The sequence below is a fragment of the Ascaphus truei genome, chromosome 4 (assembly GCF_040206685.1).
Source record: "Ascaphus truei isolate aAscTru1 chromosome 4, aAscTru1.hap1, whole genome shotgun sequence".
In the NCBI taxonomy this organism is placed as follows: Eukaryota; Metazoa; Chordata; class Amphibia; order Anura; family Ascaphidae; genus Ascaphus; species Ascaphus truei.
Window position 1 is genome coordinate 258,674,478 of NC_134486.1, and position 24,830 is coordinate 258,699,307.

Genomic DNA, 24,830 nt, shown 5'->3' on the forward strand with positions numbered 1-24,830 from the left:
ATAAAAAGGTAACACACAGAAGAATGACTGACTGACTCGGCAGCTCCCGGAACCAGCGACCACAAACTATATAACGCGTCAAAATAAAATACCAACAAACTGCTGATTCGAACATCGGAGACCACCAGGCAACCAGAGAGATGCCTCCCAAACAAAAGAAAACAGAGTCTCAAGAGGTAACCCGTTTATTCCCCCGAAGTGAACGCGCCACTACAAACCAGGGAAATGGTGACCCCCCCCCTCTCCCCCTGCATCCTCAGGCACAGGACAGGAGGGAGAGCAGCCACAATCGTCCCTAAAAAAAGAATTAGAAAGCCTATTTCAGAGAATCACTAATACATTCTAGCAGGAATTACAAAAGGCAATGTCAGAATTTAAAAAAGACTTAAATGCCCTGGAAGAAAGAACCAGCAATATAAAAAACAAAATGGATGAATCTCTGCAATGGCATGCGGCTGTGGATGACGAAATCCTCAGATTAAATGATGAGATATCCTCCCTCAAAAACACAAATGAGGATAATGAAAATCAGGAAAGGAGACAAAACCTCCATATTAGGAATATCCCTGAGAACGTTCTCAATGACGATCTGCAAACTTAACAGAACAGACTGTTCCTTTCACTGATCCCAGATCTGATGGATGAAATGCTCCATCTGGTGCATAATGCATACAGATGCAGCGGCCATTATTCGAACATTTACCTGGGTACATCCTGCGTTATGCTGTGTGGTGAACCCGAGATGGTCAATTGCAGACATAATGGCCTGCCGGAGTAACACAGCAGGGGTCCCTGCTGTGTGAGTCCTACCGGGGTCTGCGTTTCTGTAATAGATGTGCAGAAAGACATAGGCGGAATCAGTCACTCTAACTGCGCCTCTCACAGCCGATCGCGGGGGTTTTATTAAAATTCTAACATTACAGTAATGTAGCATGAGGTCTCCGGAGCTGGACCGCATTGGTTTCAGGTCCGGGGACACCCTACTTCCCAAGATACAGGCCCCGTTATGGGGTGCTGGTATCCCCATGTTAAAATGCTGTGGGTCACGTGGCCGTGGGATCTAAACAAAGCAGAGGGATACGGCACCCCATAACGAGGCCTGTATCTCGGGAAACAGGGGGTCCCTGGACCTGAAACCTCCGGAGACCCCCTGCTCATCTACACTAGGAATACAATTTAAATGTAAAAATATTTACGGTAGTAAGCACCAATACCCCCCCCCCTGAGCCCCCCCATAAAACCATGATTTATTATTTTACACATTATTATTATTATTATTTACATTATTTAATACTCCAGGCCGTCGGGGGTCCCCGGTAGTCCCGACGTGTGTCCACAGGCCCCCCAGTACAACCCGGGGGGTACCTACGGGTGTCTCTGGGTGGTCGCCGCTAGGCGCCGTGAGTCTCCAGGCTGTCCCTGCAGGTCAACGCGGGTTCCAATGGGGTCCACAGGTGGTCCCACGGGTGTCTGGGGGTCCCCGAGTCATCCCCACAGGTGTCTGGGGCCCTCAAGTGGTTCCTATGGGAGTTTTGGGCCTTCGGGTGGTCCCAGGGATTCTGCGGGGCCCCCACAGCTGTGGGGCACCTGGTTCTTCCCTGCAGGTGTCCCCCGTGGGTCTGCAGGTGGTACCATCAATACAAAGCACGAAATTAAAAACAAATTATTAGCCTAAAATGTTTTGACCTGTACCCTAAAGGGATACTGATTAATATATTATCAGTCAATGTGCAAAGACTGTATGTACTGTACTGTATGTGTTTGTTGGGGGGAGGAGTGGGTGTATTTAGTGTAGGACATGTTTTATTTTTTTATATACAGTATTGGTACCGCAGGGTCCCCGGGTCATCCACACAGGGATCTGGGACCCTCGGGTGGTTCCCACAGGAGTCTGGGGCCCTAGGATGGTCCCAGGGGGTCCACGGGGCCCCCACAGCTGTGGGGCCCCTGGTTCTTCCCAGCAGGTGTCCCCCGTGGGTCCGCAGATGGCAGACGTGTACCATCAATACAAAGCAAGAAATTAAAAACACATTATTGGCCTAATAATGTATTGATCTGTACCCTAAAGGGGTACTGATTAATATATTATCAGTCAATGTGCAAAGACTGTATGTACTGTACTGTATGTGTTTGTTGGGGGGAGGAGAGGGTGTATTTATTTGTGTAGGACTTGTTTTATTTTTTTTATATACAGTATTGGTATCGCAGGGCTGGGGGACCCATGGAGACCACCTGAGGACCCTTGGACGCCCACGGGTACCACCTGCGGACCCATGGGGGACACCTGCAGGGAAGAAAAAGGGGCCCCACAGCTGTGGCGACCCTGCGGACCCGCAGGGACTACCCGAGGGCTCCAGACCCTTGTGGGAACCATCCGAGGGCACCAGACACCTGTGGGGATGATTCAGGGACCCCCAGACACCCGCAGGACAACCCATGGACCACATTGGGGCACGCGGTGACCCACAGGGCCCACCTGGAGGCCCACCTCGCCTAGCAGAGATGCCCCGGATACCCACTGACACCTGTGGGTACCCCCGGGGTGCACTGTGGGGCCTGCGGACACCCGTCGAGCCAACCTGGGACTTCTGTCAGCCTGGGGTATTAATCCTGTGTGTAAAATAATGGTTTTATGGGGGGGAATACAGGTTGGTGGGGTATTGGTACTTACTACAGTAAATATTTTTACATTTAAATTGTATTCCTAGTGTAGATGAGCAGGGGTCTCCAGAGCAGAACCACATTAGTTTCAGGTCTGGGGACCCTATGCTTCCCGAGATACAGGGCCTGGTATGGGGTGCTGGTACCCATCTGCTTTGTTTACATCCCACATGGATTTTAACATGGAGGAGATACCGGCACCCCATACCGGGGTGTGTAACTCGGGAAGTAGGGGGTCCCCGAAGCTGAAACCAACTTTGTTCAGCTGAGGAGACCCCCTGCTCACGCACACTATGAATACAAATAAAATGTAAGCAGCTTCATTACCTTAGCAGCTATCCGCTAAGGTAATGATTTTTTATTTTGGGGGGGGTGAGGAGGGGGTTGTTTGATACTAGTGTGAGGGAGCAGGGGGTCTCCTGAGTTGGACAAAGTTCATTTCAGCCTCGGGGATCCCCTACTTCCCGAAATACAGGCCCCGGTATGGGGTGCCGGTATCCCTCTTCTTTGTTTAGATCCCATGCTCACATGACCCACAGGATTTTAACATAGGGATCCCCGGCACCCCATAACGGGGCCTGTATCTCGGGAAGTAGGGTGTCACTGACGTCAAGGGATGGCGACTCGATCGCCTGCTACTCGCGCCCCGCGCATGTCCGTCTTCGGAGCGGGGTTGGAGACTGGGAACAGGTCTGAAGGGACAGACTGATCATGCATTGCCCACGTGCGCATGCAGTGGAACCTCCGCAGGGCCGCTATAGTTGAGTGCCAGATGTAAAAGGCTGAAGAGGTGAGTTCCGGCCATCAGGATGGCGAATCCTCACACAGTGCTAATTATTAGACCACCCTCAGTGGTCACCCCTTTCATGTACCCACCTTTTTCTCCCCTATTACACAATTCCTATTTTGCACCCTGTCCCCCTTTTCCAAAGAGAGGTTTACAACACTGATTTAAATCATAAACAGGTAGATCTACAATGTTATACTCCAATGGGAGTCCTTAAATATCCTGAACCCCTTGAATGGTAAAATAAGTGCCAAATTATCTCAATAAATACCAAAGGCCTCAACACAAACCGAAAACGCTGTCTCGCTCTCTCTGAACTTAAGCGGTCATGGGGTGATAGAATATATCTCCAAGAAATGTATTTTGGAAAAAAAATTTCCCTGGCGATATTAAACAAATATTTTCCTAAAAGTTTTTTTGCTTCTGGGCCAGCCAAAAAAGCTAGCGTAACTATTCTATTCAAAAAAGATGTTACAATCCTAATCGAATTTGAATTAGACGAAGATGGCAGATATATTATAATCTTACACTGATCTATATATATGCCCCAAATGATAAACAAGAAGATTTCCAAAAAAAAATAATTCACGACTATCTAATTTGAATCCCAAGTCAGTGATACTCGGAGGAGATTTTAATTCACTCCTCAACCATGACATAGATAAATCATCACTCCCTGTCCCAGCTATAGCCCTCAAAACTTTATATCTATCTAAAAAACTTGAAGATCTCATCAAAAGATTCCCATTAACCGATATCTGGAGGGCACAACACCAAGGTCAAAGGGACTACTCGTTCTATTCCCCCTCCCCCATGATACATACTCCATAATTTACTATTTTTTCATTAGCCCAGATCTAGTTTCTTCCATTGTTGCATCCAATATTGGACCTTTCACCTGGTCTTACCATGTCCCAATCCAAATTGATTTCTCCCTCTCACAGAAGTGTGCCTCCCTGATGTGGTGGAGACTAAATGACTCCTTAGTGAACTGCCCAGAAGTTTATAAGGAAATTCATTCTAACCATGAAGACTATTTTTTACTTAATTAATGGTTCTGTCTCTACCTCCACCTTTGCTACCCGTTGCCTCCCATAAGAAAAAGCAGAAATTGGGTCTTATTCTCGACCTAGAAAACAAAATAAAAAAAATAGAACAAATTCACAAAATCACACCCAAAAAGAAAGTCCTCCAGAGACAGAAACCACATTGCAAGAGCCATTAAATGGTCAAAAACAACAATTTTATGATAAAGGCAACAAACTGACAGATACCTAGCGAATAAACTAAAAAATATAAAGAATCGCTCGAATATCCTGGCCCTTAAAAATAAAGATGGTAAAATATCATATAATCCCTCAGAAATATCAAAACAATTCTATATCTACCCTGGGATTTCCTGAGGGATTGTAACCTCCCAAAAGTCTCAACGCAGGAACTATCCCAATTAAATGTAAAAATGACGGTAAAAGAGATAGCTGAGGTAATAAAAAATGTAAAACCAGCCAAAACCCCAGGCCCTGATGGCTTTAACAATCTATATTATACAACATTTGGAGGGCTACTTAAATCACACATGCTCAAATTATTCAATTAATTCTTAGGTGAATAAATTCCCACCCAAATGTCCAAAGCATTGATCACAGTTATCCCTAAAGAAGGGAAAGACCCCATGCGATGCGAAAGTCACAGGCCAATTTCACTTCTCAACTCAGACCTAATTTTTTTTTAGCAAGATCGTCTTAACTCTATTCTACCCATACTGATCCATATGGATCATTTGGGTTTCATTAAGGATAGACAAACCACTGATAACACCAAGCAAATAATCAATTTAATCAAGCAGGTGAATGTAAAAAAAAAAAAATCAAAACCCTTGTCCTTGGCCTGGATGCCGAAAACACAGAATTAGTTAGTCTTTCCTAAATAAAACTCTAGACGAATTTGGATTCTGAGTCCCTTTTCTAACCGGTGCCCTAGCTTTATATAAAAATCCGACCGCCTCCCTAAAACTACCAGGTGTGGATCCAGGTTTAATAAAAAAATTAAATGGGACCAGGCAGGAATGTCCACTTTCACCCCTTCTTTTTTCCATTACTATCAATCCATTGGCCTGTAAGATAAGACAAAACCCGGATATTAAAGGAATACAGATTGGTCAGCAAACATATAAACTCTCACTTTTTGCAGACAATGTGAAACTTTATTTCAAATATTGTTATTGAATAGTCTGAAAATTAGCAACATCCAGGGATATTGAAAAAAAAGCATACATTTACATATTCAATGGTAATGGTACAGTGGGGAGACAGTGTGTATGATATTATGACACAGGGTCCAAGTTGTTGCTCGGTCTATATGCTTAGAAGTCAGCTTATAGACTTTTGGTTCAGTTGGCGAGAGAAAACCAACTAGCACTGTCAGATCAATATCCTGTGGTAAAGGTACAGTAGTTGATGAATAAATAGAAGAGAAAAAATAAACTGGAAGGGAGGAGAGAGGGGTATGTGGCCCCCATCCCCTTCGCCCGCCATAAACGATCAAAGATCCTTCTACATAGGATTTCCTTTACCCCTCATTGGTTCATACCGGGGGATTCAACCCGGGTAATCTGTTTATTTAACTTTACTTGAAATTATATTCAAGTTCCCAACCATGGGTCCCATGTTCTACGCAATTCCTCAGTTGAGTGTTTAAGGAAGGCCGTTGTTCTTTCCATTATCATTCCCTCATTTATTCTTTTTTCAACTGTTTGCCTAGAGGGGGGGGGGAGGGGGTAGTTTCTTCCAGGATGCAGCGATAGCACATCTGGCTGCGGTTAAGTTAAATGAGATTTGAAATCCCAGGGGGCGACCTATCTCCTCTACCGGTTTTGCAAGTAGATAGACCAGTGGATCAAGAGGGATAGCCAGTTCTGTTGTGTCTTCAATAATGACTTGTATGGATAGCCAATATTTCTGAATTGTGGGGCAGGCCCACCAAATATGCACCATATCACCCTTCTGTCCACAACCTATCCAACACAGATCTGATGTCTCTAGATTTGTTTCAGTCTACTTGGTGTAAGGTACCAGTAAAATAAAATTTTATAAATATTTTCTTTAGTTGGGGTGCATATGGAGGTCTTTGCCGCAAAACTCCCAGATGTCATCTATATCTATATTCAGATTGGCCTCCCATTTTAGCATGTAGTTGTGGTCGGGAGTATCGACCGAGGCTTCCATTCAAAAGTATATTTTTGTGATTAGTCCTTTCTGATAGATTCCTCTCCAACAAATAAGGATACATAAATGAGTATAATTTGTAAACTAATCAGTCATATAACCATGCACACGGGGAATAGCAGGGTGATGTGTAATAAATAAAATAAAGCTGATAACAGCTACTCACACGGGCAAGTGTGAGCAAATCCTATCACAATGTCTTTCAGCTCTTTCCTCCAAACGATCCCTGTCACCTCTAGGGTCAGCTTGTTGGGGTAGAGTGATGTCTGAGGGCAGCTGTCACAAGTCAATCCCTCTTTTGTTGCTCAAGAATAAGGGCGACATCCACATATGCTCACATAAGAAGCAATACTTTATTAAACCAAAAAGGTAAGTATACAAAACTTACAGCCACTGGATCCTCTGTGTCAGCTCCTCAAGGGATCTCCCTGCTCTCGCGTCCGGTCGCAGGGCCTGTGACAGAAGCTTTCACCCGAGAACTACAGTGGCCTTCTGTGATCAAAATACTGCAGCTTCACCAACACAGGGCTACGCGTTTCGAGGGTAGTCTCTCTTCGTCAGGTCCTGTTGGTGGTGTGAACGGAGGCTCTCTTTATACCTGGTATATTGAGCAAGTGTGCCACATAACAATTAACAATAAAAATTCAAAGCATGTTCATGATGTGTTAAAATCAATTGTCATGCTGCTCTCTGTAGAACTGCTTGTCATTGCTAATACTCCTACAAACAGAGGAGAAGAGAATCTATCTCAATGTACATCTAATCATGTATACATTCATGGTACAAATTACTAAGCATAACTAAACACAGAGTTTATACATATGACAAATTGTTGCATATTATTGCAAGGACTCTTCTACTACTTCAAAGTCATAAAATGTACATTGGTATAAAAAGATAAAAACAAATAAGAATACAATAATTAAAAATTAATTAAAATATGATTGTTAAACAATTTATGGAGATGTTGTATACAGATGGGTGTGGCTCCCTCTTGTGGTTTACAAAAACATTGACTGAATAGTATCTCATACTTAAAGCTTACACCTGTAGATGCAAATGCGAATCTAAATATAAGGGAGGATAAACTGAGAAGATCTCCTGAATCTAGAATAAAAGATGGTAATTGTCTAACGAACGGCTGTAGATATCTATCCACATAACTTGAGAGCCCATATCCCAAAGATCCAATGCTTGAGACTATTGGTTGGCCAGGCGGGTCGACCAATGTCTTATGGATCTTTGGGAGATGGTGGAATATGGGGATAACCGGGTTAAGATTAACAAAGTATCCCACCTCCTCTTTTGAAAGAACATTGGTGAGTAATCCCAGATCTACTAAATCTAGCAAGGATTTTAGATAAAGGTTGGTGGGGTCTTGTGCTAGGCCAGAGTAGGAGGAACAATCCCGAACAATCCCGAAGTTCGTCTTTTCTTCTGGCCATCCTACTCTGGACCACCACAGCCCCTCCCTTATCAGCACTTTTGATCACCAAATCATGATTATCCTGTAATTTCTTAAGGGCTAAGCTTTCCTCCCTGTTAAGATTGTCACTATCAATGTAAGAATGAGAAAATGTATAACCTTGTGCAAGAGTACGCAGATCACGAATTACTAGATTTTCAAATATGGTGATGTACGGACCTTTTGCATATGTAGGATAAAAAATTGAACTTTCTTTACGTTTAGATGTCCACTCACCAAATGCTATTATGGTAGAGTTGTCATGAACACCACCTTGTTCCTCCCAAAGATCGTCCATATCCCTAAAAGCACAAGTGTTCCTGAAGGTATACAGGCGATCTGTGGGAGGCAAAGGAGGACCTGGAGAATGAGAAAGACCTAGAGAATGAGAAAGAGCTGACATAGAATTGGAAAATTACTTGAGACATAGAGACAGAGTTGTCAAACAGAGTAGACTCACTCTCAAGGGTATGATCATGATGGAAAAACTTCTTCAAAGTGAGTTTGCGAATAAATTTGTGGATATCGACTACTGTACTGAATAAGTCGAAGTCCATTGTAAGTGCATATATAAGACCCTTATTGAGAAGTGCTATCTCAACTGTCGACAACTCTGTTCCAGAGAGATTCATTACATTATCAATATTATTTAAGAGTTCTTCTTTCTTTTAAACAAAACAAAAAACCCAAAGAGATAGGGTCATAAGGCACCCCTAGATTATGCACTCATTGCCTAGTAAGTACGAGATGGCTAAAATTAGCCTCTGGCTTAATTAACTGCTAGATAGGTATATAGCAATCAGAGGTGATGGGCTAAAACCAAAAATAATAAAGTTTTAATACATCATAAAAATAGTACACTCAAATATTTAAAATCGTAATATAGAATCCTCGTAGTGGAGTCCAAAGAACCCTAGGTAAGTAAGTATTGTATAGAGTGTGGGGAATATGGCTAGTAAGAAATAAGGGTCAGCTTCTTATTCTATTTCCCATAACCAAAAGACTTGTGTTTTAAAACATATGCTTGTGCACAGTATGATGAGCTGGGACTCTTAGTGCCACTGTGCCTACTCATCCAGTGGGGATCAAAAGCCAGAGAGGAAATCTGAGGTATCAAAACCATTTGGACAGGAGGGAAGAAGTCAAGTACACCTTTGTTCATTCAGATTTCCAGGTAACCCTGTGCGTCCTGCCATCTTGTCTCTGATTAGCTGCAGAGATTTTTCTCACGCTCCTGATTGGGGGGCAGTAATCTGTAATTAAAGTGAGATGTATTATAACCCCTTGCGGCCATGAGATAGTTAGTTCTCGAAGGTTCTCCAAAGTGTTCTCCAGAGTTTTCCAGTTGTAAGTCTCCAGCAAGAAAAGGGCTGCTTCAGCAAAAAGCTGACTGGAATATTTTATGTCCTGTTTTTGCAACTGTGATCAGTGATAGGATTCCCTGCAGATAGGAGAGTCTAGGTTGTTACCACCATTCCAAAGTAAGTGTGTATTTTTGCTGTATTTTGTGTAACATTGTGTGTTTGCCTATTACTGTGAATACATTTACAATTTATTTAATTAACTCGTTTTGCTCAATGCATGATCCTGATAAAAAGGTGTACATTGCCTGGTCTCCAGTGACCTCCCTTTACTAGTAAAAGAGGTATAAGGGTGCTCTAGCAACTGGATAAAACAAAATGAATGTGGAGTGTGACCAGACAGTTCCAAAGCAGGTACCACCGAATAATATAGCACATATATGCAGTCCTGATATCTTGGAAATATGAATATAATTGACATATGTCTCCTGAAGGTTTGAAAATAGTGAGGTACCCCACACTTGATCAGAACTTCTTTGGGGGTGTCTTCCAAAACAAAATCTTCAGTCAGGAGATATGTTACTCACAGTATTTAGTAGATGCTGCCCACTTGAGGAATCTCTCAGTGGCGTGCCAACAACTGCAGTTTGAATCCAGTGGAAGAAAGTTGAAACTCTCTTCCTCCCTTCACTAGTTTTTTTTATTTTTTATTTGAATACCCCAAAATGTAATTGCATGGAGAACTTTTGCTTGCCAGTAAATGTTTGCAATTTCATAAGAGAAAAAAAATTGAAAATAATTTGCACCGTGCGATATTTCTAAACATTTCCCCAAAATGCGAAAAAAACATGCAGATTTTTTTTCCCTGAAAACCAAAACAGGGCCAAATGAGCATCTCTAATTTATACTTTCACTAGTCATCTCCGTCTACTTGTAGAATTCATAGATTGATTAGAGTAGAGATTAAATACATGCGATACTCTGGATTGATTTTATATGGAGTCTATCCAAGTGGTAGAGGTTAATCAAATTGTAACCACAAGCAAGTTTACTATCCCCACTATGACCTCAAACAAGTCTTCTATATCCTTGTAATGCAGAAGCGTACATGTAATTGCATGCCAAGGAACGGAGTTATTTTATCTTCTATGTACAGCTTTTTAAATCTATCTGATAGAATTGGATAAATACCGTACTGCACCGACACACTTTATTCGAGCAAATACCCAGTATGTACCTGGCAGATACCTGGAATGCGCCGCTCCTCACCTCTGACAAGCCCCGTTGCGTTTGCCTTCCCAGCCTGGGTTCATGCCTTGCTGACGGGCGGCTGATCTGTTAAATGATAATGATTAGGATTTAATAGGCTGCAATGCTTCGCGTGTCTACCAGATGGCATAAATTCATGAATTGTAATGCAGTATATATATATACTGTGCAGTATTGCAGCCAGCGGGAATAAAATGCTTCAATCCCTGCCTTGAAAATAACCCAATTCACTCGGGCAGAAAACAGTCACAAACCTCAATACACCCGGGTATACCCGAATTCGTGGGACTAGCCGAGCTCGAATAAAGTGTGTCGCCAGTGTAAATACATAAACTTGTGTTAAAAGCAATGAATATGACTGATTAATCTTACTTTACAAGGAAAGGCTAGAGCTAAAAAGGTCACCTTGCTGTAATTTGAAATGACAACATGTAATCAACACATCTTCAGAACACAGGAGTGAACTGTACTGTAAATTGAAGGAAATTGGTTGTATGTTTCTTCCATCTCATCTGGGAGCCACGTTATAGTCTTTTGGGAAACACTTTGTTCATATAAATCCTTGTTTTTCTAACCAAAGTAGATGCCCAGTCCTCAGTGATTGATAAGTTGCAGCTACATGGACTTGAAAATAGATGGTCTTAACAGTTATCAAATCAAGTTACAGGAAAATAATGGGATTCCACAAAGGTACGTTCTTATCTTCTTTTTAAAACAATATTAAAGTCTTCAAAATAAATCCCCAATCAACACTTTTCAATGAGTGAAAAAAAAATGTTTACTAGCCATTATACTATTACATTATTTTTCCGATATCAACATATGCCTTCTTTCGAGGTATACAAAATGACATACTGTACACTTTGGCATCACTTATCTTACTATGCCAAAAGGGTGGTAAAAATAATCTGTTACTGTTACATAAGCCTATAAAATATAGTATCTCTTACTGTGCATACGTCTTGTATATAATGTATAACCCTGTTCACTTAATGTCTATGTATTTATAACCATGTATTTGTCATCATAAAGCTATGCCCAGGACATACTTGAAAACGAGAGGTAACTCTCAATGTATTACCTCCTGCTAAAACATTTTTTATAAAAAAATAAAAAAATAAATCTCTTTGACCTATTAGTTTGTCTGATCACAAATATGAAAGTAGGATAAAGTTGTAGAGGGGTATTAGAATGTTATTTGTGGATCTATTTATATTATATACATTACAGGGGACATACATTACAAACCCTGCATTTTAAATAACCATTAAGTAGCCAAAAGCTGTACCACTGTACTACAGTATGTGACTACTGCTCACTATATGAAAGTAGAATCACAGTCCGTATTTATCATTAATACCAAACAATCAGTGAAAGGCAGTTGCAAATGTGCTCTGATTGATACAGAGAAATAAATATCATCTTCATTAGAAAATGTGAGGCACAATTAAAGGTGCAATTTTGATTACATAGTATATATTCAAAACACCAATACTATCGCAGTTTACAACCAATATACAGTATATGATATAAAAATCATTAACTGTTCCCATGACAAGTACAGTATGTGTATACAAATTGAAGAACACAATAATCATAAATGTTGCACACAGTAGAGCATGATGAGTTTTCCCTACTCCGTAAGAGGGTATTTTATTTGTTTAATACTGTAAACTGTGTTTTTCCAGAAATTTACAGTTGCTAAGAAAATTCCATAGTGCATACAGTAGATGCATTAAATGCAGCACACGTCATAACTGTTTATGTGTTTTGCATTTAATAGCCTAGTCCAGGGTTGCACAAACTCTTCTCCCTGCGCCCCCCCCCGGCTTCCTCTCACCCTTTGCTCAGCTCCAGCGTCAAATCACGCCGCAGGGTCATGTGAAGTCGCGTTGACATGTCACTGCAACGTCACGTAACCCATGGCGCCGGATTGCTGGAAAGTTAAGGTAAGTATATTTTCAAAGACCTTGTGCGATCCCTGGTATTTAATTTAAATGCCTTTCGGGGAATAGCGGGGCCTCTGTAACTGCTGCACACCTCCTAAAAAATCTCGCCACCCCCCAGGAAATCTCACGCCCCCCAGTTTGCACACCCCTGGCCTAGTCTATACTATGTTTTATATGGTGTTCTTAAATCTTAGGGCCTCATGCAGAGAGCAGCGCTAACAGGGAAAGTGGCATGTATTGGCGAAATCTGCCTTTAGAAAGGCAGATAATGGCGAGTTTTAAAAAAAGCGCCATTTTTTTTTTCTCAGAATCTCGCCGCGCGGCTGGAGAGAACAGAAATCTCTCCAGTGTTGAAAACGGCCGTATTCAGAGAGCAGCGAATGCCATCTAGTGGCTGTTCGCGGCAAAAAAAACCCCGATTTTTTCCCCACTTGTTTCAACAGCGCTCATATCGCTGGTTGAAACTCTCCATATGCAGAAAGGATTCTAAATGCAGTTTTATGCCCTTTCTGCATATGGAGAAAAAAACTCTCCATTACAGTTACTTTTTATTCCCCTCTCCAATTTCAAATAGCGCTGCTCTCTGCATGAGGCCCTTAGGACATATTGTAAATTGACTCGTTTCTTGTATTAGATCTAGGAGAGTGACTGACATTACTTGAGGTTATTGAAATTTAATTGCAACAAAGTGCATATATGTCAATTAGCATAATTTCATTAATTTGAGGCTAAAAGAATCAATTTTATGTTACGTAGCATAAGTGTATGAAGAAGCTTTGCATCAACTTTGTTCTGCTTATGTCAATGAACAATTTGGGGAGTGGTTATTGTAGGAGATAGTATTGTTAAGTGTAATATTCTAATGAAAATACATTTCCAACATTGCACTTCACGTGGTGGAGCTTTCCTTTATCTTTTCATCAGTTAAATACACCAAGTCGAAGGTGGAATTAATCTCACTCTAGTGATCATTGTCCAGTGTAAAAACCTCAAATAACACACTTTCGAGTGATACTTTAAATGTAAAAAATATTTTTTGCTTTAAGTTATGGAGCAAGGTTTGTCATGTAGATGTATAGCTAATATGATTAATAAATTATGAGATTTTGGATACTTAATATTTTTTCCTTTTTTTTTCCTAACAGTGCTTTGAATTGGGAATGATAAAATCATGAATTCATTTGATTTTTGGAGCCAGCAGAATATGAACAATTGCTTTGACTTTGTGAATAGCTCATGTCCTAAGAGTAACAGATCTCTTCCAAGTTATTTAACTATGTGCTTCGTCATGTTTGGAGCTATAATCCTCACAATTGTGGGAAATCTTGTGGTCATCATTTCAGTCTCTCATTTTAAACAGCTCCACACCCCAACCAACTTCCTCATTTTGTCTTTGGCAATTACAGATTTCCTTCTTGGGCTGCTAGTTATGCCTTACAGTATGGTGAGATCTATCACCTCATGCTGGTATTTTGGAGATATATTCTGTAAAATACACAGTTGCTTCGATATGATGCTGTGTACAACCTCTATATTTCACCTATTCTTTATTTCTGTCGACCGTTACTATGCAGTGTGCCACCCACTTCATTATTTTAGAAAAATAACAACTTCTGTAATAGGGGTATGTTTATTTATTAGCTGGTCCTTTCCCTGTATTTATTCATTTGGTGTTGTTTTATCAAATGTAAACGTTGAAGGAATACAGGATTATGTTGCTTCAGTGTCCTGCATCGGGTCTTGTTCTCTAATCTTTAACAAGCTGTGGGGAGCAATTTCTTCCTTAATAGCTTTCTTTATTCCAGGTGCTCTGATGATAGGGATTTACATTCACATTTTCTCAGTTGCAAGAAAACAAGCCAAGTTAATACATAATCAAACAAAGAGTAGAAGCTCCCAAAAGGGAGAAAGCAAAGCAGCAAAAACATTAAGTATAGTTATGGGAGTGTTTATTTTGTGCTGGCTACCGTTTTTTATTATAGACCCTTTTCTTAATTTCTCAACTTCTGAAGATATATACAATGCTGTTCTGTGGCTGGGCTATATCAATTCCACACTTAACCCCATAATCTATGCTTTGTTTTACCCATGGTTTCGCAAATCATTTGTATTTATCATGACAGGCAATATATTTAATGTAGATTCTTCTTCCTTAAATGTGATACTTAAAGTTTAATTAGATAGATGTTTTGTTGATGCAGTACAATATGTTAGAATAAAACTCTTATCAATTATATATACAAAAGAGCCCCAGCACGCAAATAGATACAATAGACAATTGTCAATTTGAATAAGTCAATAAAGATATACTGTACAGCTCAACCCCGTTATAGCACGATCCGCTATAACGTGGATCCACTTATAACGCGGTTTGAGCATGGACCCCAAATATTTAAAAAATATATATTTTGTTTTTGTACACACACTGCATACACTCAATGCACACTGCACGCTGCACACTGAGCACACTGCACACACTGCACACACTGCACACACTGCACACACTGCACACACTGCACACACTGCACACTGCACACACTCACAGCACCCTAGCTGAGGCTGCTAGGGGAATTGCGAGGGGACATGTAGGGCTGCTGGGGGACGTGTAGGGCTGCCGGCCACCTCTTCCACCCTCCCTCCGATCAGGCGCACGGTGGCCATTTAAAAAAATATATAGAGCGACCCCGGTTATAGCGCGGTAGGATCGGGTGGCCCCCGAGGACCGCACTATAACGGGTTGAGCTGTATTTGGCAAAATGTGTAGCAGCTGTACAATATACCCAAATGCAGGGTCTGGAGATCACATCTCGTGAAACAACAACTGCAATAATGGGGAGGGAAAGGAGTGTTTGGTGGTGAAAAAAGGGGGGTGAAGGATAACAACAATGTGACACAATTTCTTGTCACATTGCTGTTATCCTTCATCCCCTATTTTTCACCCCCAACCACTCCTTTCCCTCCACATTATTGCAGTTGTTGTTTCACAAGATGTGATCTCCAGACCCTGCATTTGGGTATATTGTACAGCTGCTACACATTTTGCCATATATAGTCAAATTGACAATTGTCTATTGTATCTATTTGCATGCTGGTGCCCTTCTGTATATATATCTGATTCTATCGGGGGGTCAAAGGTCCCCCCCTACCGCTGTGCACCAATTTATCTACATTTTATATCTGCACATTTAGTTCTTTGTGGAGTGCTACCTAAGAAAAATACTTTTTTTATAAACTCTTGTCAATGATCAGTAATAGTGTCAAAAGGTAATAATAACTTTATTTCATATGGCACTTTTCTCCCAATGGGACTCAAAGTGCTTCACAATTACAGTATAGTGCACGTTACACAGCATATAGGAATTTCTTTTTTTACAGACACAGTCTGATGAGTTTACAATCTATGATTATGGTGCCTTAGGCACAGGGACAGAAAGTGACTTGCCCAAGGTGACAAGGAGCTGACTCTGGATTTTGATCCTGATTTCTCTGATTCAAACTCATTGTCATTGTTTACACAGTCAGTGTGTTTACTCACTCAGCCACTCCTTCTCTCAGATAGCAACAACTGATATTTTTTTCCCATAATTTGGTAGAAAAGTAAACCAAACAAAATCAATTTTTACAAATCCACAGCTAAGGTGCCCATTCTTATTTATTGCTATTTCAGAATTTTACCACTTATTTAGTTGTTTTTTTCATAATTATTTCGTTTATAGTTTTTTCATAATTTGGTAAAAAATCTAAAACCAAACAAATTAAATTTTTTGCTTCATCCGACCTAAAACACAAAATATTTTTAGAACCAAAAGCCAAAATATAAATGAAACTGCCCACCCCTATTACATACAGTATATTATCAAGAGAGCAACTGCTGCCTACAAAATAGAAGAAGATAAGAAAACAGAGCACTACTTCCAAGCAGATGGATTAGGTCAAGTCAAGTAGAGTAAAAAATAGAAAAAAATGACACATTTATTGGATCTTTAAAAAAGCAACATAATGGGGCAAACAGACACCCACCTATGCGTTTCGAGCTAAGCTCTTTATCAAGGTGATGAAAATAGTACTCACCTTGGGGGGAATAAATACCGGCATTGCGTGTCAAGGTCTCCAATCCCATCCACTTCCTGAAACCATCAGGAGTGACGCAGAAGTTGTGACGTCAACGCGCAATGACAAAATACCAAAATAACAACACTTTATTCACACATATGTTAAACATTGACACTCCGGATGAGAAAGTGCTTGGGTGAAAATAAAAGATTGCAAAACATGATGAAACATAAGTGTATAAATCTTGATGATAAACACTTGTACAAGCAATCCTCTGACAAAACCTGATATCATTTTTTTGTTTTTGAGAAAAAAACGCAACTTGACATTATACAGTAGACTAAGGTGAGAAAGATGTAAACTGTGCTTGTAATGAAAAAAAAAAATATGTGCTTAAATTAAACTGCATTATCCTAAAAGGAGAAAAAGTGATTCAAAGAGCTAGAAAGAATATATATATATATATCTACAAAAGCACAGAAAAAACAGGCACACTCATAGGGTAAAATTGTATAACAATATATTTATGGAGTCAAGGACGCTGCCTTCCTCTCACTCCGGCGTCACGGAAAAACCGGGTGGAGTGTTGTGGAGGTGTACTGCCCAGTTTTATCATATTTTCACTCACTGGCGTGCTACAGCATTTTATTGCTTTGTTGGAAGCATTTATCTCAGCCGTCCACCCGGTTTTTCCTTGGGAACTCTCTCCGGTTGAATTCACTGACGTCACTGAGTTCTCGCGTTACCTGGACCTGAGAACCCACTGTGTGACGCCGGAGTGAGAGGAAGGCAGCGTCCCTCGTGCTCCCCGGGCTCCGGAAGTGTTCACAGAGGCTGCTGCAGTGTATCTACACCGGACATTACACTGAAGTGATCCGTTACCGGGTTCCTGCGTCTGGCTGGCTGAGTTTTACTCAAAAATGCTTTTTATTAAGCTGTGTTTGTGAGTGCATTTTTAAATCCTTGACTCCATAAATATATTGTTATACAATTTTACGCTATGAGTGCGCCTGTTTTTTCTGTGTTTTTGTAGATATCTTCAAGGAAGTGGTGTTCCCTTCATTCGGGCTGCAGAGACACTTTTGGATAGCAATTGGAGCATTTTTTAGGATTTGTATTTTTTATTTATATATATTTTTCTGGACTCTTCATCTGTTATTTTTATTTATATTTTTATTTTATTGCATTGTCTATGTATTATTATTTTTTCCACTTTGTATAGTATAGGTTTTTTTTTTTTATCATTTTTTGTGTATTTATGTAGTGGTTTAGGTTAGCGCCATTTTTTTCCTTCAGTTGTGTTATATATATATATATATATATATATATATATATAGGTAACAGAGCAGATGGCACACAAATACAGATGAAGACAGGTGCTTAGTCCCATATGAAATGAATATAATCAAAGGCTCCTTACCAGGCAGACCAGAGAATCCAGGGAATCCAAAGCAGGCACAGCAAGGAAGAGACAGCACACTTGTTAGCAAAAAGAATTGTATTAGTGAAGCAGGCACAAAACACCAACGTTTCGGTCCTAAAAACAGGACCTTTTTGCTAACAAGTGTGCTGTCTCTTCCTTGCTGTGCCTGCTTTGGATTCCCTGGATTCTCTGGTCTGCCTGGTAAGGAGCCTTTGATTATATATATATATATATATATATATAGCAACTGTAAATATTACTGTATGTTCATTTGCATGTCTTAGACAGGTCTGCAACCCTGTCTTTCCCCATTGTCACCCAGCATACAGCACTTCCACTGCAGCAAGGGATTCTGGGAAATGACATGCAAATGAGCACTCAGTGCCACCTTTTGTCTCAAGCTCGTATTACACAAGCCAATCCTCAAGCCAATGCATGCTGTTTTAAACACAGCTTTTAAACAGAGGCTGGGATGAGATGCAAAGCCATTAGACCTACTCACATACATGTTTCAACCTTGATGGGTATCATCAGTGTGAGGCTGGTATTAATGGCTAGCAGGTTTGAGACTAGACTAGGTAATCACCACTGTCATTAAGGTTATGGTGGGTAAAAAAGTGACAAAAACCCTCCACAGTAAAGCATAAAGCAACTGTAAATATTACTGTATGTTCATTTGCATGTCTTAGACAGGTCTGCAACCCTGTCTTTCCCCATTTTCACCCAGCATACAGCACTTCCACTGCAGCAAGGGATTCTGGGAAATGACATGCAAATGAGCACTCAGTGCCACCTTTTGTCTCAAGCTCGTATTACACAAGCCAATCCCCAAGCCAATGCATGCTGTTTTAAACACAGCTTTTAAACAGAGGCTGGGATGAGATGCAAAGCCATTAGACCTACTCACATACATGTTTCAACCTTGATGGGTATCATCAGTGTGAGGCTGGTATTAATGGCTAGCAGGTTTGAGACTAGACTAGGTAATCACCACTGTCATTAAGGTTATGGTGGGTAAAAAAGTGACAAAAACCCTCCACAGTAAAGCATAAAGCAACTGTAAATATTACTGTATGTTCATTTGCATGTCTTAGACAGGTCTGCAACCCTGTCTTTCCCCATTGTCACCCAGCATACAGCACTTCCACTGCAGCAAGGGATTCTGGGAAATGACATGCAAATGAGCACTCAGTGCCACCTTTTGTCTCAAGCTCGTATTACACAAGCCAATCCTCAAGCCAATGTATGCTGTTTTAAACACAGCTTTTAAACAGAGGCTGGGATGAGATGCAAAGCCATTAGACCTACTCACATACATGTTTCAACCTTGATGGGTATCATCAGTGTGAGGCTGGTATTAATGGCTAGCAGGTTTGAGACTAGACTAGGTAATCACCACTGTCATTAAGGTTATGGTGGGTAAAAAAGTGACAAAAACCCTCCACAGTAAATATATATATATAGGCATATCCCGCATTAACATACGCAATGGGACCGGGGCATGTATGTAAAGTGAAAATGTACTTAAAGTGAAGCACTACCTTTTCCCCACTTATCGATGCATATACTGTACTGCAATCTTCATATACGGGCATAACTGATGTAAATAACACATGTGTAACAGGCTCTATAGTCTCCCCGCTTGCGCATAGCTTCGGTACAGGTAGGGAGCCGGTATTGCTGTTCAGGACATGCTGACTGGCGCATGCGTGAGCTATCGTTTGCCTATTGAGAGAAATGTACTTACTCGCGAGTGTACTTAAAGTGAGTGTCCTTAAACCGGGGTATGCCTGTATACACTATCAATAATAAATAATCAATATAATAAAGTATGATGATGAATTGATTGATAAATGGGTTAATTACTATATAACTATAATAAAAAGGAGAATATGCTGTGAAAACAGAGGCACACCCACATCCCAGGATGAAGGCACTGTATTGACTCACCAGGATACTGCAATCAAATGTGAGTCATTGACTGTTTATTTACACACCATTCACTGCTTATCCACATCCATGCATATATGTCTGGACACTAGTGTGTTGATTCCCTACTGCAGTTCCAGTGGGATCTCTACCAGCTACTCGAGTAATTGTGGAATTGTGATGTTATTATGAAAGTGTTTGCAAGATTTTTATGATACCATAGGGGTTCTCAATCAGAGGACTTTTCTACATGATGAGCTAAACGAGCATTTGTGCCTGAAGTTTTAGAGCAATAGACAGCTTTTTCAATATGTCTACAAAATAGGGCTGTTAAATTGCCTGTTTGATCACTTTTCTTTGCTGATATTTTATATTCTAGAATAAAATATGCAGGTGTCTTATGTATATACAGTACTGTATACAGTAAGGCGGACTCTAAATGATGCTTTCAAGGTAATTTTAAAGTCACACAATCCACTTTTTCAGCTTTATTCAAAGATCACAGTTTTTTTGTTTTTCAGTTACTTTTGCTTTAATGATGAAAATGTAAAGGTATAAAAATAAAGCATTAAAAAGAGACAAGCATAATTGCTAAAACAAAGATAATATTTTTTTTAAATTAAAGTCATAAGTGCTCTAAAGCTCTTAGTTACAAAACAAGGCCAACAATACACTGCAGAGCCATGTAGTGAGTGATGCTATACTGAGGTTATAAAGCATAATTTAACTAAACAATATAATAAGGTAAGGCGCATGATAGAACTGGCATTATATTGCGCTTATAGCGGCAGACAGCAACACTTTCTTGCACCTTTTAAGTTTCAGGAAATTAGGGTTTGTGTTAGGATTACAAGGTGTTTTGATGTTTTCTAAAGCAAATAATGACATAAATTAAATGTTTTGCAATGACTATCTGTAATGCATAAACACACTATCATTATAAAAGTAATGTTATATTAATTTAGTTGTGCATTGCGGTGCAAGGTATCGTATAGTACAATAGGGGAGGTTTTGTGACAAACATTGACATTGTTATGAATAAAGAGTGTACATATAAAACTGCATTCCTATATTTTGTATGTTTTAAAAAATATTTAAAGATTTATTTGGGTCCTTTTCAGTGGCATAGCTAAACATGCTGGTTCAACCGGGCAAAATTGAGTGCAAGCGTGACCGGCGTTTGCCGAGCGGGCCCCCAAGAGCAGAGGCCACCAGGCTTTCCCCGGGCTACAGGAACGTCCCTGGTAATTTTATTAGTGTAACTCATAAAATATGTAATGTTTGTAAATTTCAACTTTCTTTTCATTGTAAAATATTGTACTTGCCACAAATTGAATCTGTTGCCTCCAAGTGTACTCGATGTCCTATTATAAAGAGGCGCATATACAGATGTAGCAGGACTCACCTTACCCAGAGCTGCTGCAAAAAAAGCATATTTCCGTGCCATTGAGGAATGTGAGAGCTGAGGGGGTGTCACAGTTGTGTTTTCATTGGGAAAGTAATGGTTATATCTGTACTTTGGAACTGCCATAAAAAAATTTATTAATGAAAAAGTGCTTGTAAAGAAAAGTGAATTTTACCAAAGAACTGTAAGAAAATAAATAAGCAATCACTCAATTTGTATTTATTTTGTGTATTGCACAGACTTTCAGTAGAATCTTACCTACTGTAAATCCAACCTAACATTATGTTAACACTAACGGTGTATCTTCAAAGGACAATAACATCACATTATGCCATGTTTTCTCCTCTAAAGTGCATAGAGTTAACTACAACAGACGTTAGTGATGACATGCAAACGATATGCAAATTAGACATTTACATAACATAGAAATATTCAGAAACTTGGGGAGCGAAAGTACTAAAAAAAGAGAGATAAGGAAAGACAATAGTGCAATACTAGTTTTTCACAAAGTAGTAGGGTGGGTAATTTGATATACACGTAGTCATAGAGGCATGTAAGTCCATTGTGGCAAACGTTGGGTTAAACCTTTTGACTGCAGGTGTTTTCCCTTTAATTATCCTTATATTTGTATTAAAATGTACTGAATGTAACAGAGCTGCCCTCAATTTAAATCATTATACAAAAAATATATACATTATTTTATGCGGCATTATATAAATAACTAGCTTTTGTGCCCGGCTTCGCCCGGGGAATGTAATATTGAATACATATCACACCCCCCCGCCCCCCCCCCCGCTGCTGGCACATCTCCCCGGTCCACCCCTCCCCCCCCTCCCGCTGCTGGATGTAGTGCGGGATGAGATTTGTGTGTGTTTATGTGTGTATATGTGTGTGTCTCCCCCTACTGCCGGAACAGGTCCCCGGACCCCCTCACCCCCACACTGGCGGCACATCACTCCACGTTGCTGTGGCATGTCCCCTCGCTGCCGGCACATCTCTCTGCCTCCCCCCCCCCCCTGTTGGTACATTTCCCCTCGTTGGTGGCAAATGTTCCCACCCCTCCCCCCCCCCGGTTGGTACATCTCCCTCCGCTGCTGGCACAACATGTCTCCCCCGCCCCGCTGGTACATCTCCCCCCACTAGCTGGCACAACTCCACCCCCGCTGGTACATCCCCCCCCCCGTTGTAACATCCCTCCTACACATCTCACATCACACACACAGAGACACAGAGACACACACAGACCTGATCCAGGCAAGGACACCCCCCTCCCTTAGTAGCCCCCCCCCCACCCCCCGCTCCTGCTCTAACATTTTTGCTGGACAGCCGAGGAAAACTTTGAATGTCCATAATTTGGGTGGTGAGTCACATTGGAAGCTCAAAATAATTACATTATGTTGACCTACAAGTCTGCAGCAGAATGTCCAGTGAAAATTTTGTTGTGCTACGTGGTGCCGTTTCTGAGATTTCGATGCTTCGGACATACAAAGAAACAAACAAACGGCATCCAATTTAGAATTATAATATAGATAAGAACGGTTAATAATAAGGAAATGCATGGTTAAGCAAATTTAGATGTGCGATCTTGTGTTTTTTGCTTTTAATTAGCATATTTCACAGGTGTCTCTCTTTCTCAGATATGTCCACCCCATCTTTTATCTCCCCATGTAGAGTATATGGAGGTAAATAAGTAAAGGGATTGGTTCTATTGCCTAGTAGTTGTTGCAAGTTAGCAGCCAGTCAGTAGCCTCGAGTTTCCATTCATGAAAACCTACTAACTTTTTGTGTATTTAATTACAGACTAAGCTGCTGTTTTTGCTGTCTCTCATCTTCACCTTATGTGCTACTGTTGTTGTATAAACATTTATACCTGTAACCCACCCTTCTCTCTCCTCTTTTCCCTTATCCCCTTTTTTTTTAATGCTGATAATCCATCCACTTCAGCATGAACTCCCTAGCTACAGACTTTTCCCATACCCAGGTCGTCTAAATTTAGCAGTAGCTCATTTTCCTGTACTTCTTCAAACTCTTCCCTATGCTTCATCCTGGGCATGGAAGTGCTGAGTGCGGACTACCAGCAGTTGCTCTTTGATGCAGTCAATAAAAAGCTTGTTGGCCTTACCATTTCTGTGTACAGTACACAGGGGGGGAGAGCCAGTGTTGACGTTCCGGGCCCGGAGAGTCAGGAGACTGTGTGAGGATCGACTTTATACGCAGTATAAGGAGCTCTATTTTTGCCATCTTAAGTTTCAGTCGGCGGATGGCCATCCAGGATGATATTCCAGAAAGGCATTCAGAAACTTTGGTCTGTATAGCAGGTGTAAGGTCAGGGGTTGAAAGGTAAATTTGTGTGTTGTCAGCATAGAGGGGATATTTAAACCCAAAAGATGTGATTAGGTCACCTAGAGAGAGTGTGTAAAAGAAAAGAGAAGGGGTCCCAGAACAGAGCCCTGGGGTACACCCACAGAGAGATCAATAGAGGAGGAGGAGGTGTTAGCAAAAGAGACACTGAAAGTATGATGGGAGAGGTAAGAGGAGATCCAGGAAAGAGCTTTGTTACGAATACCACGAGTATGGAGAATGTGGAGAAGAAGAGGGTGGTCCACGGTGTCAAATGCTGCAGAGAGGTTGAGTAATATGAGCAGAGTGTAATGACCTCTGTCTTTGGCAGCACGGAGGTCGTCAGTTATTTTATTGAGGGCTGTTTCAGTAGAGTGAGCAGTGCGGAAGCCAGATTGTAGAGGGTCTAGAAGAGAATTAATGTTGAGAAAATGTAGTAATCGAGAGAATACAAGACGTTCAAGGAGTTTGGAGGCAAAAGGCAGGAGGGAGACAGGTCGATAGTTAGAAGGACAGGTAGGGTCAAGCTTGCTGTTTTTGAGTAATGGTATAACGGTTGCATGCTTGAAGGAGGATGGAAAGGTACCAGAGTAGAGGGAACAGTTAAAAATCTGTGTGAGCATAGGGATTATAGAAGGAACAAGAGGTTTTAGGAGATGGGAAGAATGGGATCAAGAGGGCAGGTGGTAGACGGAGAAGAGGAGATCAGCAGTGACACATCCTACTCCGAGATACTGTAGCAGAAAAAGAGTCAAGAAAGACAGGAGGACAGTTAGGAAGCGGTGTGGGATGGGAGGAGGCAACAGATGGGATGTTCTGACGTTTGGATTCCACCGTTTCCTTAAAAAAGTCAGCAAAGTCCTGAGGTGAGATGGAGGAAGAAGAGGAGGCAGCCGAGGGTGGTCTGAGTAGAGAGTCAAAGACAGAAAAGAGTCGGCATGGGTTAGACTTGTGTGTGTTGATTAGAGTTGAAAAGTAGGTTTGTTTAGCCTGAGAGAGGGCAGAGTTGAAACAGGACAGCATA

The 24,830-nt window shown here is 40.9% G+C and overlaps 1 protein-coding gene across 1 annotated transcript; it reads left to right on the plus strand.

Annotated features, from left to right (window-relative positions):
• The first annotated feature begins 13,827 nt into the window (after positions 1–13,827).
• LOC142492066 (trace amine-associated receptor 4-like) lies at positions 13,828–14,832 on the plus strand. The gene has a single exon (XM_075594787.1). The coding sequence runs from the start codon at positions 13,828–13,830 to the stop codon at positions 14,830–14,832; it is 1,005 nt and encodes a 334-aa protein (XP_075450902.1).
• The last annotated feature ends 9,998 nt before the right edge of the window (positions 14,833–24,830 follow it).

What these genes read in the sequence shown, in the direction of transcription:
- LOC142492066 (XM_075594787.1), top strand. Translation starts at nt 13,828, where the DNA reads ATGAATTCATTTGATTTTTGGAGCCAGCAGAATATGAACAATTGCTTT.